The following is a 19,825-nucleotide window of genomic DNA, read 5'->3' as shown; positions in this document are numbered from 1 at the left end:
AGACACTTCACAAAGTATTGCATCCTTTTTATCAAAAAAGCTTTGCAGCTCATCTTAGAAGCACACAGCTTTAAATCCAAGCTAGTCCAGCTTACATTCTACTGTAGAACTGAAAACAAAATGTTTAACCTCACTTAAATCCAAGTTAGGGATTTTCTGGTTAGGTACTGTATGTGTATGTGTGATTTGTTATAGCTGCATTAATGAAGGAGACAAGTATGCAGTGCTAAAGCCATTAGACAGTAAACAATGATTAATGAAGCATCTTAACATCTTGTGCTGTTGAAACCTTCTTGACAAATTCAATATGTCTCTTTCTAATAAGGATTTTGCAATGTGGCCTCTGGCTGTACAAACTAAGATGTATGAAATCTGTGCCTCTTAGCTGTGATAGCTGAGGAGAAGCAGCCAAGGGGTATGATCAGCAATGAGCAATTAAAGGAGAAAAGGCGACACTGGGCAGCCATTTCATGGAAAATGCAGAATTGGAAATGGCACCGAGTGCGAACAAGTTTTCCTAAGATGATTGTCACAGATGGTAGTTTATTACGACAACAGAATGGAAGTGACTTGTGCCGTTAGGAGCTGGAAGTATATCAGAGAGAGAGAATAATTGCTCCATCTGAGAGTCTGAGCTGGTAGCTGGATGAGCAAATCAGCTTTAGAAACAAGCTGTGATCTGTGATCAAGCTGTTGCAGGATCACAGTACATACCTGCATGCTGTCACCGAACTTCTAAATACTTTGTGCAGCTTTCCACTAAACTAAAGTAAATGACATGAGAGAAGCTTTGATTCAGATTCAGGTTATTGCCAATATTTTATCAATTGATATTTGATGTAATATATACAGCACATGGACTTCTAACAACTACTGAACCCAAATTGAACTTTATAAAGTGTATGGTAAGAAAGGTAATACTTTGATCCCACTCAGGGAAAGTAAAATATGGAGCAAGAGGTATAAATTTGTACAAAATCCATTCAACAACCACTTCATCAGTTTTATTTGTATTAGCTGCTGTTGAGACCTGAAAATATTTAAACAAGCTTGTCATTCCTTTGCATTCATCCATCACAGTCTCAATGATAGTATTGTTTCTGATCTGGTCTGAACTGACTCGAGGGAAGGGAATGAACCTAGCTGGACTCTGGAGATCAAAACATCACTCAGAAAGACATCAATACAACTGTTTTCATCTACTGCTGTGAAAGCCAGACTTTCATCAATGCTGTTGTCACTCTCCTGCAGAAAATCTGATACCGGCCATCACAGTATGCCCTGGAGTATTGTCTTTAATAAAGCTTCAGAGGAACTGTCAACACCTGTATGCTTAGTAAGATTGATATCTACAGCTAACAAATATGTTAGTAAAATCACCAAAAAGATGTCAGTAACTTGACATGTATGTGGGATGGTGGATCCACAGAGTGACATCATACCACAGTGAATGATGTTAAATGTTCGCAAGCTGACTGCCTGGTTTCACAAACTCCAATAATCGTTGTAATCACTCGGAACTTAAAATGCAAATAGAGAAAGGCATTTCCCCACCATCAAATAATTAATACATGCAGGAGAAATCATGTGCAACAGACAGTAATTTAATGCTACAGTGGAAAATTAGAAGTGCAAGGAAGCATGACAAATGAGCTTGTGCATTATCTTCAATAACTCATAGTGAGATTCTCCTCACAACTAAGGTGCAAAATGTCTTCTACCATTAGTGAGGTTAGTTTAGTATACTTTTGTGTTCAGAAAACATTTTTAATTATATATTTCCAGGCACATCTTTTAGTTGCTTAACCTTAGAATTAAGATTTAGATGCATAAACATAGAGAACAAAAAAGCAGATTTTTAAGTTACAAGTTTGAAGGTTACTCATTACATACATGTGAAATATAAATATTTGCTATTTGCGTGGTCAATGTCAAGTGTACAAACTCAAGTAATGTGCACAGTTAAAGTTTTTTTTGTTTTTTTTTCTTCTAATTGATAGTATCGTGCTTGTAATCTTGGCAGTGTAAAGAGCTGGGTGTAGTACTGCTGGTTTATGAGGCATACCTGCTCCTTTACACTTGGATGACAAATACCAAAGTGATAGTCCCTTGTGAGAATGGATTCCACTGGTTCTCTAGGTTCTCCTGGATAGAGACAATTTCTCAAGAAGAACACAACCAGACAAGACACCAGTCTCACAGTTTGAGAAGCTCTGATCCCTTTGGAATGAATAATCACTTAAAGATTCCCTCACATGTATTCAATCAATCAATCAATCAATCAATTTTTATTTATATTGCGCCAAATCACAACAAAAGTCATCTCAAGGCACTTTTCACATAGAGCGGGTCGAGACCGCACTCTTTAATTTACAGAGACCCAACAATTCCCTCATGAGCAAGCACTTGGCGACAGCGGTAAGGAAAAACTCCCCTTTAACGGGTAGAAACCTCAAGCAGAACCCAGCTCTTGGTGGGCGGCCATCTGCTTTGACCGGTTGGGTTGAGAGAGAGAAAGAAAGAGGGAAAGGGGGGGGGGACAGAATAACAACAATCATAACGTCATCACCAACAGCAACAGCCAGGGAAGGATGCCAACAGGACTGTGAAGGACCGTGAAGGCTCAGCCCAGAACCCAGGGTTTCCTGCGAGATGAGAAAGCACAAAAAAAAAAAAAAAAACTCCGGGAAAGAAGCAAAGTTAGTGACATGCATTGATGTTACATGAATGCATACAGATGGAGAGGAGGAGGAGGAGAGAGGAGCTCAGTGCATCATGGGAAGTCCCCCAGCAGTCTAGGCCTATAGCAGCATAACTAACGGCTGATCCAAGGTGAGCCTGGTCGGCCCTAACGATAAGCTTTATCAATTATATTAAGACAGATAAAAACACTCTGCTTGGAGCAAGTGTGTCTGTGTGTGTTTTTCCCACAAAAAGTATAATTCCCACTCCTTAAAATGGCATCTACTCATTCTCCCTCATTAAAAAATCCAGAATCTATGAATATGAAAATATTTTTCATTGCAAAAGTTTAGCTGGACACAAGATGTCGCCTACTTAACTTAAAAGTCCATTCTCAGTGTATGTGTACTGGAGGCTCCAAGTTTCCATATCACATTTGTATGGGTTGATATTGGACCACGATTGGCTTCCTAAGGGGTTGTGATGTCACAAGTCTTGCTCGTAGGCCCACCCTTTCCACTTTCAGCAGATAAATGTGAAAACAGCCTTCTAGTGTCAAACTCTGCACATACATCATTCTGCACAGTGAAGCTCAAACATTCAACTGTAGGAACAAGAAGAAAAACATATTACATAGAGTGGAGGGAGACTTTGAGATTTCTCTTGAGTTAATCACTTACTCACTCTTCCAGTAATAATAATAATGATACTATTTATTTAGAAAGTACATCAGAAAAGTCGTTCACAATGAGGTTAATCACATGTTAGATATTAGACACTATACTTAATGACTGTAAAATCATATGTATGCGCTGTGTGGGCAGTTGCTTCTAGCAGGATTGTCAGGTTTACCTGTGACTGTATTCTGCACAAATGCACTGACATACAAACACAAAAACACAACATTATCAGTGTTTTCCCTGTTGTTTCTCTTGTACTGATAAAGAATTAACGACAAACAACAAACAAACATGTCATTTCATATGATACAATGAACAAAAAAACAGAGAATCAATGAATGCCTCAGATCAGCAACAGTAAGAGCCAGACAGCAAGACACTGTAGCAAAGTCACCTCTGTTGTTCGTAATAATTGCTCCCTCTTTAGATGGCTGTCTTGGGTGAGCTCACTTGGCAACTTAACCTCGGCTGATTTTACGCACCACTTCATTCTCCATCACACGACTTCCATCAAAGTGGTGCATTGAGCTCGCAGCTGAGATAAGGTAAAAAAAAACTAAAAAAAAACCAAAAACGATACAGCAAGAGATTCCAACAACAATGGGGCCTGAGGCATCTGCTTAATACAGCCATACAGTGTTTCTGTTCACCAAACCATGTTTGCAGCCTTTTTGTTGACAGACTTGAAATCCAGACTTGAAAACGGCCTAGCTGCCATTCTGTTGCAAAAGAAAAGTACTTTTCTGTCACATCCACAAATAACAGTGAGTTGAGAAATGTGTCATTTGTAGTCATTTACCTCTTGTTTGTGAAAGTATATTAGCCAACTGTATGGTTTAATAGCAGAACAATGTATTCAGTAGTTCATCTGAGCAAAATGCATCCTTGGAACAAGGTACAGTATATCCACAAGTTCTGATCAGGACTTCAGAAAGGTTAAAGCCAGCTCTGAATCACCACACAGCTGAGAATTGATTGTGACAATAATGGAATTCACAGTCACAGATTACTTTACTCAAGCACATTTCAAATCTGTGGATGGTCATTTTCACAATGTACTGAAATAAATGTAAACAAACCACTGCTTGAAAAGTAGGAAGATCTTTAAAAAATCTTAAATCATGAGATATGTTTTAGAAAATGGTTGGCACTAAATGTAAAATAGACACGATTAGTATTCAAGGGGATAAAAAAAAAAAACTGGCCATGTCATGCATTGTAAACAGTCTATTGATGTTTTCAGTCAGAGGAGTCTTTCTCCCTCCCCATCTTTCACCCCCTTTTCCCTCCTCCTCTCTCCCTCCTTTTCTTTGTTGCGGTGGTCCGGTTGCTTACTGTTGTGCCATTGATGCCGTGTATCTCCTGACACCACCACCCCTCAGTGATGGGAGGCTAATTTATCTCCCATTACCAGGTCCAGCACATGTTCCCCCCTTTTCATCGTCTTTGTTTGCCTGCGTCTGCTTCACCTGCTCTATCTCTGTCTGCAGTGGTCTCTCTGTGCATGAGTAGCTGGTGTCATAAAGGCTTAGAGAGAATATGTGTAATATGTGTGTCCATTTCTTTCTAAGCCTCTGTTTTTCTCATTCAACAAGTAATTCGTATATTATCATAATTATACTGACCATTATGTATTGGGCTGTTTGCCACACATAAATTTTCTAGTAAATGATACATTTGTCAGAGCAATAATTCAGTCAGGTGCTCTGGGATTCCAAGTCCCTGCAACAGGCCTTTTTCTTAGAGGACATGTTGACTCAGGTGTAACTAATAACATTAATATTGTCTGCATTCCATTTAGCCATGCCATTTCCAGTCTTGGTATATAGGCTTTTTTCACAGAAGACATATTGACATGTCACAGAAGGAAAAGCTGTGGTGTGAATAATAAGATTAATGATGGCTGAATTCCATTTACGTGCTTTGGTTTCAGGGTCGTGGAATTTGTATGCTGGCTCACTGTCACTCTGTCATGGCTTACTTGGACACAGAAGATGCCTTTTTTCATGTATTTTGCAACAGCACACCTGTGCTTTTCCTATTTGACGAGTGAAACTGTCTGCTGTGAAAAAGGCATATTCTGCATGCTGGACACGTTAATGAAACAGAGCCATGGTTAATGTCATTAGTTACGGTTATGCTTTCCCTGCTAAAAAATTGTCATGAAAAGGGTTGATTCTGAACTTCTTTGTTTAGTGATAGTGTGCTGAGGCTGTCATTCATTATTTTCTTACTCTCTACCCAGCAGTCACCTCCACCTTTTCTGTTGTTATTAGAAGAGAAGCAGAGGAAGGTATCTGCTCTGTGGTGGTTTTGCTCTCTCTGTCGTAACTGATGTCTTTTCTTCACAAGGCTTTTGTATATATTTTTTAAGATATTGAAGTCATTTCTTAGAATAACATTTGTTTGGGAATATGCAGACTACAACAAGTCTGACAAGTATACACATAATTGACAAATTGATCATGTACACTCAAGTCAAAATGAAACTGTCCAACAAGCTGTATAATGCCACTCATCCAGGACGCTTCATCAGCTTCACCAACGGTGACAGTTGTTTAGCTTACTTTAATATCAAGTTGCCAAAATCTAGACAGATTTGTAGAAGGAAGGTTTAGGCTGATAGGTGATTGGCTGTTGGTGAAAAGCATTTCTTGTGTTTAGTGTTATTTTTATAAGGAATTGGTCTGTATGTATTTCTGTATCATTAACTGTAAATTTGCAAATTGAAAATGCAATGTGCGCTGTCTGTCAAGATTTTTAATATGTTGGGACGTGTCTCTCAACAGACCTCTTGACAATGACAGCTAGCAATATTATAAATGGCTGCATATGTCAGTTCTAGGACCATGGTGCACTGGCAGGCTTACTGACACAACTAATTGTCAATGGAGTCATCATTAATGTCATAAATTACACCTGTGCATCGTGCTATGGCAAGTCAAAACCTCCACCATGATACTGCATATCTCTTCACAGTCTAACTTCTATCTAAATGAAATATACTGTATATATAAAAAACAACAACATTTCCATAATTCCATTTACAAAAACATGCATGTTTTAACAAGTACCCCACCAACTCCCAGTATGTGGTGATAAACCAGATGTCAAATCTAGATCTAACATTGCGTGTAGCTATAGTAGTGGCTCAAAAATCCTTTGGGTGATTATTATTATTTTTCTAGTGGTTGTCATAATTTAGAGATGTTCCTGCAACATGAAGCCATGCACCTTCAGAAGCCATGTGCCTGATTAAGTGTCATAAAAAGGGGCAGCTCTGTCAAATCATTGTGTTTTAAAGTTTGACTAAAGTAAATGTCACAGATCTGTCATTAAAGGAATAGTCTGGTATTTTGGGATATATACGATTGTTCACTTTTTTTTTTGCCAAGAGTCAAATGACAACATAGTAGTCCCATGTTTGTATACTACATAAGTTGTACAGCCAGCATAAAGAATGGAAGCAGGGGGAAATAGCTAGCTGGGTTCAAAGGTTAAAAATAAATCTGCTTACCGGCACCTCTAAAAATTCAAATTTTCTGTAAAATGTGATGCATTGCATTGCAAGACTGCTGGCAGAAACATGTCATGGAAACTATGGAATTATTGATGGCACTATATAGTGCATAATTCGAAATTCAGAATTCAGACACTCAAATAAAATGGCAGAAGATATATAGAAGAAGAAGCTAACATAGCCAGCTGTTCTCCCCCTGCTTCCAGTCTTTATGCTAGGCTAATTGTCTCCTGGCTCAATAGATTTATATTTATGAGCTTGGTATCCATCTTCTCATCTAGCTCTCAGGGGGGCAGCAAACAAGCCTATTTCCCAACTATTTCAACTATTGCTTCAAAATAAAAAGTAATTGGCTCATGGCTTGACAAGTTTCGAAGAATCACATTAGTGTTACAGTTCTTTGCCCAGGTCCACACAATAGAAATGAGACTGATGCATTATGTATTGTACAGATTGCTGATGTTATGACTTTGGAATAACATTTTAGAAGTGATGCATGCAAAGTGAACAAGAGCGATAGTAATGCAGCCAATAGCTTTGGCACCAGGGTCATATTCAAGCACACTACTATAATGAATGGCTTATAGGCAGACCCTTGTCACAGAGACATAAGAACATCTGCAGCTAATAAGATAAATAATACATTTATCTAATTCAGGTGTGCCAATATGCAAGCACTGTCAAGTATCAATTATACTGTCAAGCACCTAAATCAAACATAGCCATTGTTAATTTTATTGGTTGCAGCTGCCCATTATACAATTTGTGTGGATTTGATATGACATTGTTATTAATGTTGTGTGTCACACAGTAATTTATACTCGCCCCTGGCAAGTGCACATACAGAGACAAAAACAAAGAGGAAACTTCAGTGACTTCATTACTGCCATTCACAACGAAAATCTATGTATTCATTATCCCCCTCCATCTCTTTACCCATAGCACTTGTTTTATATCCACCAAACCACTTGTCTTTCTGATTAGAAAGTCACCAAGAGTGGGAACACACTCAAGGGCATAGAAGCAAGAATACCAGCTTTTCTCTCTGATAAGCAGTTGCTAAGTGAGCAAAACAACTCCAGTAAGAGATATTTGTTGGTGAATTACTGAATAGATTTGACTTTATTTGGATGCAAAGGAAATCTTTGTACACAGATTAAATAAGAATACTTGGATATGTTAAGTGGGTAGAAATTGGCATGTGTGACATCATCTGATACTCGGTCCACAGCAGTGTACATGTCCACACTGTCAATAATCATTAACAAGCACTGTGATTGGTCTGTATATGCACCTGTGTCTTTTTTCCTGCCACTTATTCAGTGCTGAACACCTTTCTCTTTTTTCAACATATTCACTGATCTCATAGACCATCTCCTCTTCCAATATAATTTCCTTCTTGATAATACCACACAATTCACTTTTCCTCATTTCCAATGAATTTTTAATGTTCACATAATTTCTTTTGGTATCGAAACACTGTCTGCAATTTTGTAAAGGAAGGGGTATGCACAAAATAAATTGGCTCATACAATGTGTCATCTGAACACTTCCATCTCAAAAACTGCCTCCTTCCTCGAAGGCACTGATAGTGTTGCACTTGTTTGTACACATGAAAAGTGTCAGAAATAGTGTATTACTTTCACACATCCACACACCTGGCCAATCACAGTGTGGCATTGGTATGAATATCAGAAAATTGGTTCAGGAAAGATATCGAAACAGCCCCCCTATCTGAGGTCGGACAGGTGTGAGGGGAAGAGATTTCAGACATTGTCAGATGATTTGACATGAACTTCAGCTGAAGTATAATGATGCAATAACTCTGAAACTGACCGTCCGACAAGCATGCACACTTCACGCAGTGATTATCCAGGTGTGCTGAAGTGAGAAAGTAGGCTGGTTTGAACTTTTATCTCAAGTTTATTTTTTCATTCTTTACACAACTATTTCTTTCACTTTTTGTGTGTACAAATGTCTAAAACACCAGGAATATGTTCCAGGAGAGACTGTCTGCGGTTGTCCCCATTTGTATAAGTCATTGTGTCTCGCCCTTCTCTACCACTGCAGGCTTTTCAGCATAACTTCAAATGTGGCCATTTGGAACAGTTATTAACACTGGAGACGTGCTCCGACGACAATTTGTAGAAAAAATTTGTAGTTTGAAGTGTACTGAACCTTTTAAAGTGACCTCTGAACTCCCTGCATAACCAATACATATGAAGAGAAACAATTGAATCTCCATGAACACATGAACATATAAAATTATTATTATTATTATCCAGCAAAATCTAGTGTCTTTGTTGACTTAAGGCATATTTAGCTGGATCAGGTCTAGATGTGCCTATCATTCATAATATTTAATCCTTGGCTGCCATTTTGACCCAACTTGAGTGATTAAATGTCTATCCAGGGAATATTTCTCTTCATATAACGGGAGTAAAGTGAAGTCAAAAAAGTGTTCAAAGGAATGAGAACAACAGAAACTTTTAGAGTGAACTGTCTTGCATTAAACATCTTAATGAAAATATTATTATTATTGTTTCTCATAAGATGACAACATTTCTTCCCTTTAATATCATAAAACATTCATAAAACATGTGAAAGAGGTCATTTGATTATTAGTAATTTTAATCTGTACATTTGCCACAGAAAACATGAAGCTGTTCTATTTTTATTTCTTATCCCTGTGAAGTGAAACCTATCGAGTTCTTTTTGGAGGAGACAGCCTACTCCACTGAAACTCAAACTCATTTTGACAATTCCTGACTGTGTGGGAGGCGCTGTGCCAGATATACACAAGCAGCAGGACTCTGAAATCAAAAAGAAGGAAAAAAATGTTTTAAGACATTCCAGCGCTTATCCTTTAAGGCCCTGAGCACATCATAAATGTGAAGTCAAACAGCTAAAAATGTCACTCTGACAAAGCCACACCAAGAAGTAACTCCTCATGAAAGAATGTACTGTGCTTGCTGAGAGATTCACACACAGATCAATATGTACTTATTTTGACAGGCATTGCTCCAGAGAGGTACAACTGACATGTTGTGATTCTTTTTTTTTTCTTTTCTTTTGAGTTAAAAGGTTTTCAGCCTTATTATCCAACATTATAAATCAGGAAATTGATGTAAAAAAGAAACAGCAGGGATGAGTGTGTCAAGAAGGGGGTGAAATTCTGCTTTTCAGAACTCAATCTGTCTCTATTTTCGGCTCAAAACCATCTTAAGGCCACTAGCTGAAATGGGCCCGCCCCAGAGCACTCAGTGGGGTAGAAACTAAATCCAGCAATTCACTGGAAAAGAAAAACAGTTGCTTCACACAAAAAAATAAAAAACAATTATTAATCGCTTAGAAGGATTATTGTTGGTTACTGCGCTTTGAAATGTATAATTTTCCGTGAAATGTATCATTTCAGTCAATCACACAGCAGTCCACCCAGAGTGTACTCTGACTCATCATCAAATCAATGAGCTTTTCTTGTCTTTTGGCCTCAAGTCTTTTCAGATCAACTTTCTCTTTCAAGAATCTCACAGAAGCTTTCCAGTGAACGGACGTACTGAAGTTGACTTGCCATCCAGACACCTTCTCGGGATTTAATAAAATATTGGATATTGGCTGCAGTTTTTGTGAAAGGAGTGTATAAAATGTCAAAAACCAGACAGTTCAGTGAAAGGTAACTCTGTCAGTCCGACTGGTGACTGCTGTTGACTGTTGGTCAAGAACATCTCATTTATATTTTTGGAAGAAAAAACTGCTTTCTAATTCTAATTAATTATTTATGTTAATTTGTGTTACTACATCAACATTGTTTCGCCTCTGACTACTTCCTCTTGCTCCCTAGTGCTTCCTGTCTTTTCCACATCTTTCCCCTACTCTGTCCTTGCCTGCTCTCCCACCATATTTTGATGATAAGCAGGAGAGAACCAGCTGGTTCCCGGTTTGTCCGTGTGATTATCAAAAATGCCAAGTAAACCAATTCCATTAGCCATTTAGACAAGCAGGGTGACCGTGGGCATGTGGGATTAGGCTTTCACACTCAAACACATACACATATTAACACACAAATATACCACTAGTGGTCCAACGCAAGACACAAGGTCATGACATTTTCATGTCAGGACAGGATGAAAATAGAAAGAGGGCCATGAGCTGGACAGACTGAGGCACAATGAGTCAGTGGGCTGATAACACAGACAGACTGAATCAGTGGGCTGAAAGCAGAAGGCAGTTTGTGGGAGTGTGTGTGTGTGTGTGTGTGTGTGTGTGTGTGTGTGTTTGTGTGTGTGTGTGTGCTACATTCTTTAAAGGGGGGAGAGACAGGAGAGGAAGTCAGAGAGATGATGTTCTCAGGTTTTTAGGGGGTTAGCTGCAGGTGGTGGACACCAGTCCTGCAGGTCCCTGTGGATGTCTGCAAACTGTTCTTCAACCTCAAACACATGGTAAAAATAACTCCTGTGTCTTTATCCTTATTACTGTACATTTATTTCCTCCTTCCCTTTCTCAAACACACACATACACACACTGTTTCTCTGCTGTCTTACAAGTATATCCTTACTCATATCATCTGTTTTTTTATTCAGTTTATTTTTAATATTAAGTATGTGGAGGAAGACTTGAGGAAAACTATTTGTTTAAAAGCTCAACATTTCTTTCCTTTGTCAATGTAAATGTTTACAGACCAAATTATACCAGTATGTATCGTACTGTTTTTACATTTGTGCTTGCAATTTATTGTAATTTGTTATGTAAATTCTTGAAATGTGTATTAATTAAACATATTCTCTTTACTGCTCTGACAAGGCATCTCATCTGCATCTAACTGGCTTATAATAAATGAAATACTGAAATGGCCAACAGCCTCACAGGAACTGTCACAGCAATACTCCAACAACAGACAAGCAATATGAGGAGAGGAGAAGAACACTATGGTGTGATTCATGAGGTTTGGCAGTGAGGTTTGGCAGCAATGACTTCTCCACAGGGAAACACTGTCCTCTTGTGGCAAATGTTTTGAATTGAGATTGTCAAGAGCATATAATAATGATAAGATTTTACAAGAATGAAAACTGAATGTGTCAAATTCAAAACAGACAAACCTACCTAGATATAGTTCAAGCACAAGCACTAATTTGTTTTGTGGCATTCAAAACTAAGATGGTGCCTTACTTAAACTTTTAAGCAACTATGCACTAAAAGATCAAGCATACCAAGACTAGAAAAGTTACAATTGCTTTGTAATCCTTAAATGATAAGGCTGATGGCATTCTATATTTTTTCCTATTGTCAACAAAGCCCATGAAAATAACAAAACCAACACTAAGTATAGTATTGCTCATGTAGCCAAAGCCTGACATGGCTCATTCATCTGTGCCATAGAGCTCCATTGTAGTCCAAAAACTATTAAACTCAAATTAATGAGCTACACTGTCGCACTAAGTGACATGTTTCTTAGTAGTAATGGGCATGGACACTGTAGTTTGAATATATCCCATATGCTGCACACCATCCTGCTGCCATAAATAATCCCTGGAGCACTGAATGTGTATTGAAAATACACTGCTGAAAATAGTCCCCAACAAAATGCACTATAGTCTTTACTCATGTTTTAGTAACATTTTCTGAAACTACAGTTCCCAGCTGTTTTAGGATTTATTTTGGGGATGAAGAAGCAGAAATTTTTCAAAAAAGGATCCAAATGCAGATAATATTTAGATATAGTTATATTAGTATATTTAAAGAGCATAGTCTAAATGGAAATAAAACAGCCTTAAAGGACGGGTTCACAATTTTAAAGTCTGTCTTGAAACAACAGTCAAGTGCCCAAATGAACATTGAAATAGGTTTTTCTTGCTGTAATCATTCTTCCTGTCCATACTGATCATTAGAAGATCCCTTCATAATGCGCCTACAATGTAAGTGATGGGGATCAAATTCCAAACGCCTCCCTCTGTGCAAAAATGCATTTAAAAGTTTGTCTGAAGTGAATATTAAGCTTCATCCAAATTAGTCAAATCAAGTAGATATCTTTCAATGTCACATATAAAATTCAGATAAACTTTTTAAAATACATTTTTGCACAAAATGATTGTGTGAACAGACTGGATTTTGGCCCACATCAGTTACATTGAAAGCACATTTGAAGGGGATATTAACAGCCAGTATGAACAGGAGGAATGATTACAGCGAGCAAAACCTCTTTCAGTGCTCATTTGGGCACCTGACTGTTGTTTTAAGACACATTTAAAGAACTGTAAACCTATCCTTTCATAAAATAGATGAAAAGAACTGAAAAAAAGGAAAGGTTACCTCTGGTTGGAGTTTACCAGGCATCACAGAGAAAGATTGAGCTCGGCTGACCTTTTGTCATAGAAAAGGAATTAATAGCAGAGTTGATTAGTTGCTGTAAATGTGATTTGGTGGGGATGACCGTTCTATACGTTCACGTTCTATGTCCACGCTCCTAATCCCGGAAGTCAGGAGTCGTCGTTTGTACGTCACATATTGTCACATCCCCTACAGCGCGAAAACTGTACTTTCACATCTGAGCTGCACAACTGTAACAACACTCTGCTGTGAGTTGAATTCTTAGCATAAATACGACTGTAGAATACTGCTATTAACGAAAGTCATTCTTGTTTTACTCCATAGAGGTGCACTCTCTTGAACAGTGTGTTTGTTAGCTGGTACGTAGCAGGATAGCCAAACTTACGTTGTTAGCTAGCATGCTGACTTTAATGTGAGTAACTTTAGCTTCTCTCACATTCAACTCATTAACATTGGAAAATTAACGACTGTTAACTTGCATGAACAGCTACCTCTGAATACCGTATCCACGTGGTAATACAGACTATTTCGGTGTTTATGTTTTAATTTACAATGAAGTTTTGGAAACTGGGGGTGTTACAGTGTATTTGGTGACCCATCAGATTGTGTGACCTGCAGTATAAGAAGTACTCAGATCCTTTACTCAAGTAAAACTATCAATACTACAATGTAAAAAATACTCCATTACAAGTAGTAATACTGCATTTAAAATCATGCTCAAGTAAAAGTATAGTATTAGTATTATTAAGTAAGTATTACCAGCTAAATTTACTTAAAAGTACTAAAGTAAATACTAATTTTGCAGAAATTCAGACACATTTTCTGCAAAATTAGTATTTACTTTAGTATTTTAAGTAGGATTTTAAGTGCAGGACTTTTACTTGTAATGGAATATTTTTACATTGTGGTATTTATAGTTTTACTTAAGTAAAGGATCTAAGTACTTCTTCCAACACTGCAGGTTACAGAGTGTGATGAGTCACCAAATATGGTGTAACACTGGTTAGAATTGTGTCTGACTTGGGTCTTGTGTCTAACTTACATCCCAAGTCCCTTAAATTGCATTCATGTTTCCCTCACTTGCGTCCTTTCCTTGGATCTTAGTCCCTCCCACCCAGGATGCATGGAGAGACAGAAGGGGTGCTTTTAGGAGTTAGGAACCCCAGGTGTATCCTACGCGGAAGTTTTTTACACCCCTTTGATCAAATGTGTTTATTGATTGGTCAGCTAACTGTTGTTGTAATACAGTAGATTAGCAGAAAACTACCTGTGGAACAGGAATGATGGCACCAACAGCAGCTGATCATATTTATTCATAAAATAAAAATTACCAAATCATGAATCAATCACAAAAACACTCTTCTAACTTTATTATTGTTCTTCATAAGCCAAAGGGTTCTCCTTTCTTCTTTTTGGTTTCAGTAGGCCTATATCTCAGCTCCTTCAGAAAAATATGATGCCAGACAGCTGCATGTCTCCTATAAAATCATCCTGAGCCTGAAAGGGACGACAGACTTTCACAAACTAAATAATCAACATTTTATTAAGACATATTCTGCAGGCTACAGCTGTTTTTGTTGCTCCTTTATGTCGATTGTGTTCTTTCAGTAAATAACAGATTTAAGTTGTCTATTTGTGTTTATTTATTCTGTGACAGACAGATGCTGCTATAGATCTATAATCAAATGGTAAAAAGTTTTTCTTCCAGCTATCACTATGTAGAAATTATTAAGTAAGTGTTAATTATTGTACATGAATTTTAAGTTTAAAATGTGACATGAAGATTCTCATCTGTACATATGTGCAGCTCTGACAGTCTGAATACTTAACCGATTGGCTAAAAGATATGTCTATTTCTGTTTTTCCTCCCCTCCTGCATTTTGAGTGGGTTTGATTTGTGTTTTATTTTATTTATTTGTTTGTGCATTACAAAATACTTTTTATACAGTATGCACACAAAGACATATAGGCACGAAACAAACTTTTACCTGCATATACTCAGCTATTCATTCATTTAAAATAAATAAAGATTTGTGCAGGAGAGGTAGGAAGCTAAAAGGTTATACAAAGACCTCTCGCAAAAACTCAAGACAAGATAAATTACATAGAAAAAATAGTCATTTTGTTTTATTTGAATTTCTTTATTTCAGGAATGAGATGTGAATGAGTTTGATTCATCTGACGGCAGCTGGTGGTCGACATGTTGACTTCCAAGTAGTGATCCACTCGCTGCAGTGGTTAAATTTCTAATATTGGAGATTACAGAATAAATGCTGTTTTGATTATTACAAGGTACTAGGTAATTTTAATGGGCTGTACTCTAATCATACAGAACATAATTAAGAAGATGTTTAGTGAGTAAAGTTACTACAAGCTTGATTAGATTGATTTGATAACATTTTATTAAATCAGATGTAAATATTTCTGTGACTTCCTGTATATTCTTTGAAGGCTGCTGGAAACTGTCCAACTTGACTGCAGCTCTTTGTCATTGCCCCCCTGCTGCTGCCGCCTGATCCCGTTCACTTTCAAGTCGAGGCCCAGTTCATCTCAAACAAGCCTATTGATCTTTGTTAACTGATTGAAACTGCGCAGGGGACACTTATTTTGATTGTTCCTGTACTTGAATCTAGAGCCGCAACAATTAGTGGATTAATCAATTAGTTGCCAACTCTTAAATTAATCGACAACTATTTTGATAATCAGTTAATCGTTTTGTGCCATTTTTTAAGAAAAAATATCCAAATTCTCTAATTCCAGCTTCTCAAATGTAAACATTTTCTGGTTTCTTTAGTATTCAGTGGCATTAAACTGAATATATTTGGGTTTTGGTTGGACGGGACAAAACAAGACATTTGAGGATGTCAACTTGGGCTCAGTGTAACTGTAATCAACATTTTTCACCATTTTCTGACATGTTATAGACCAAACAGTTAATTGATTTATAGAGAAAATAACTGACAGATTAATTGATAATGAAAATAATTATTAGTTGCAGTCCTACTTTAATCCTGTTTATAACAAAACCATAGGTCATATGTGGATTAGAGGTGATATAGTCTTAACTGATGATAAACAAAACACAAAGTAATTTAATAGTAACATTTTTCACCCAGTTATTCCTAAACCGTTTCATGTCAAGACCCTGTTCACAGACACTGGGCCTGTTTCAGCTACATTCAGTGTCTTTTACTACAGGACTTGACAAATGTTTGGACTGTGTTTTAAGAGATAGGAGCAGAGAAAGTGAAACCTCTTACCAATAAGAATTAAATTAATATTGTAATAGTAAAAAGAAATAGTAATTTTGCTTGGTATCCCTTGGACACACTCAGTGGGAGTACTTAGGTCCCATTTTGGGAACCACAGGTATCCTATAAGTAATATCAAAGCAAACTCAACTGCCTGCTGTGCTGAGTTGTCAGACATAATAATGGCTTTTTAGCAGATGCATCACTGTACAAATAATGTACTGAAGTCAATGGATTATACCAAGTGAATGTTAGACTGCCATTCATTCAAAATGTACAGGATAAACAACATGTGTTGCCCAACTGCCCTGGCTGTGTCCAATGCTTTTGATTAAAGATGAAACTCATACAGATCACATACAGAACTAACAAAGATGTACAGAGTAAATTGGGATGAGTTTAACTGTTGACTGAGATTGTTCATACTGTGGAGTTCTTACATACAAATGAGTTGTACTATCAATTGCTTGGTGAAAAACGTGTCAGAATTGTCTGCAGATCAATTGGTGTCCCCTACTGTTCTTTGATTGAAATACAGCCGCTCAAAAAAAAAGAGGAAAATTGCGTTCACTTTTTCAGTCAAGTACCTTTTAACAATATAAAGATTCTTTTGTAAAGGCATTTTTTGCTAAAAGAGTTGTCAGTGTAAATTAGGAGATATAATGTGCAAACAAACAACAACTTCAAAACCCATAATCTGCAGTCAGCAGATTAACTGATATTTCTGGTAACCGCGACAAACCTGTTTGTCTATGTGGCTGCAGCAGAATTTTAAGGTGGTATTGCTCATTAGAAGTCAGCAATGCTCCACTGCTATATGTTCTTCAGCTAATCTCAGCGAAATACTTGGCATGGTCCATCTTGTTTTCATTGCTGCTGCTGATTAAAGTTCAGTGTCTTCCTTTTTTCTGTTTTTCTTTCAGAAAGCAAAAATGTCAAAAATAGACAAGATGAGCATCTTAGGGGTGAGGAGCTTTGGGGTCGAGGACAAAGACAAACAAGTCATCTCTTTTTTTACTCCTCTGACTGTGCTGGTTGGACCCAATGGAGCGGGGAAAACGGTATGAGAACTTTTGAATGAGAGTAAAGGTTGACAGTAAAGCGTGACCTCTCGAGAAGGAACAAGACAGCTGACAGTATGCCTTTGAGATCATTCAGAGATCAGTTCATTGGAATTAGGCTAGCTGGTCTGATGATCTGTCCTCTTTTTTTCATATTTTGCAAGTGGCCACTGCAAAAGTTTGGTAGAATATTACTGAATGATGAATGCAACTCTCATGTTTTGATTCTTGTGCATTGTGACTCCTTTTTATTTTTGTTTTCAGACTATAATTGAGTGCCTTAAGTATGCAACATCAGGAGAGCTTCCCCCTGGATCTAAAGGAGGTGCATTTGTTCATGATCCAAAGGTGAGCTCACTCTGTTGTATCAGGGTTGGCACTGAATGAGTTTCAGTAGCTGAATTTATACATTTTTAGAGCAATTTTCCATAGGATGTCATTCTTCTTGACTACTTTACAATTTAAATTCTTCTATAATAAGCAGGATAGGTTATTTTACTCAGTCAGTGGTGCATTGGGCATTAAAAGTTAGTTGACTCCTAACTCCTCTATACCTGTGCTAGACATCTTTATCTGCCAAATTCATCTTCTACAATCCTGTCTGATCTTATGTGAGATGTATCCAGGCGATCTATGTTAACTTAAAAGTCATGCTGTGTGATTCCAGGATGCCCATGAGACGGACGTGCGAGCACAGATTCGACTCTTATTCACCGACGTCAAAGGAGAGAAAGTGACCATCCAGCGCTCCATGTCCTGCACTCAGAAAGCAAAGAACTACTCCTTCAAAAGTTTAGAGCAGGTCATCACCAGATTAAAGTAAGCCCAAAGTCTGAAGTTTCTTGACCTAAAAAAAAATTGATTTTTCTTAATTGATATTAATGTTACATAGCCCCTTTCTTTATGTGTGACCTCCATTGTCATTCATCCAGAGACGGTGAGAAGGAAAGAAGCTTGTCGTCCAAGTGTGGTGAACTGGACCGGGAGATGATTTCTGCACTGGGTGTGTCAAAGCCTGTGCTGAATAATGTCATCTTCTGTCACCAAGAAGAGTCTAACTGGCCGCTTTGCGAGGGTAAAGCACTCAAAGAGAAGTTTGACTCCATCTTCGCTGCAACCAAGTAAAGCCAACTCATTCTTACATGTTTGTGTTTTTTTTCGTATATCTCCATTAGAAGGATTCTGTATCACGATCTCTTTCTCTCAGGTATATCAAAGCTTTGGACACGATGCGACAGCTGCGTCTCAAACAGGGCCAGACAGTCAAAGAGTGTCAGGTGGAGCTGCGCTACTTGAAGCAGAACAAGGAGAAAGCCCAGCAGATTAGAGACACCGTGGCCACAAAGGAGGCTCAGCTGATGGCCTCTAAAGACAACGTCCAGCAGATAGAGAACCAGATTGATCCACTTGAGGTGGGTTAATGATTGTGTGTTTGTGTTTTCTTTTCATCTTACAGCTGTAATCATCAAACATAGTGTATTTGACCAAACAAACATTTTAGATATTTGATATTTATGAAAGTTAATTGAAAGGTCTGTAGTACAACTGTCATGTTAATCAATTTCTTTTTCAGAACCGACTGACAGATATTGACTTTAAACTGGGGAAGGTGATGAAGCTGGACAACGACATCAAAGCTTTAGACAGCAGGAAGAAACAGATGGAGGAGGACAACAAGGAGCTGGAGGAAACCATGGAACAGGTAACAAGGAACAATATGTACATATGCTAACAAATATCAGTTTTTAATTTTTATGATGGAAAAATTGAAAAGAAATCATTTAATGGAGAGCTTTGATGGAGACTTTGAATGGAAAAACAGATGCATGTAGGAGGGAACACTGGTTTCAGCATCAAAATCACTGCTCACCCTCCACTGATTGTGGAGGCTAAAATGTTTTGGGAAATATGACAAGAGGTTTGAGATAATTAAGGATGGATAAAAAGAATGAGAGGGAAAATGAAATGCATGAATGAAGATTAGGTTTAAAAGAGGTAATTGCAGCAAGTTTGTTTTTCTAACACCTGCTTAATAGTACTCCAGAGTCCACTCTGTAAGAAGTGTCATTATCCTAAATGGGGAACTAATAAAAAGACTGAAGATGGTGAATGAGGCTGTTGTAATTCTGTAATGACAAGCCAGTTCATTACTGGCCTGTAATGATATGAATGTCTTTGACAACAGTTTGATGTGTCTGCTCTCTGCCAAGAACGTCTTCCTTCCTTTTGTTTGGTACTTCTCATCCATATTCACGTGTGTTTTGAAGAGTGTTTGTTGTTGTGGGGAAGTGAAAGTGTCACTGAATG

At 37.7% G+C, this 19,825-nt stretch overlaps 1 protein-coding gene across 1 annotated transcript in view; it reads left to right on the top strand.

Annotated features, from left to right (window-relative positions):
• Positions 1-13,348: 13,348 nt before the first annotated feature.
• Positions 13,349-19,825, top strand: part of rad50 (RAD50 homolog, double strand break repair protein) — a 31,629-nt gene continuing 25,152 nt past the window's right edge. The window contains exons 1-7 of the mRNA XM_042431121.1: positions 13,349-13,454; positions 17,381-17,518; positions 17,783-17,866; positions 18,186-18,337; positions 18,451-18,639; positions 18,726-18,930; positions 19,092-19,220. Of these exons, the coding sequence (XP_042287055.1) occupies positions 17,390-17,518; positions 17,783-17,866; positions 18,186-18,337; positions 18,451-18,639; positions 18,726-18,930; positions 19,092-19,220 (888 nt within the window). The 5' untranslated portion in view covers positions 13,349-13,454; positions 17,381-17,389. The remainder of the gene's footprint in view (positions 13,455-17,380; positions 17,519-17,782; positions 17,867-18,185; positions 18,338-18,450; positions 18,640-18,725; positions 18,931-19,091; positions 19,221-19,825) is intronic.

The sequence above is a fragment of the Thunnus maccoyii genome, chromosome 13 (genome assembly GCF_910596095.1).
Source record: "Thunnus maccoyii chromosome 13, fThuMac1.1, whole genome shotgun sequence".
NCBI classification, from domain to species: Eukaryota; Metazoa; Chordata; class Actinopteri; order Scombriformes; family Scombridae; genus Thunnus; species Thunnus maccoyii.
Note: the sequence above shows the minus strand (reverse complement) of the source record. Positions and strands in the feature narration are given on the sequence as shown.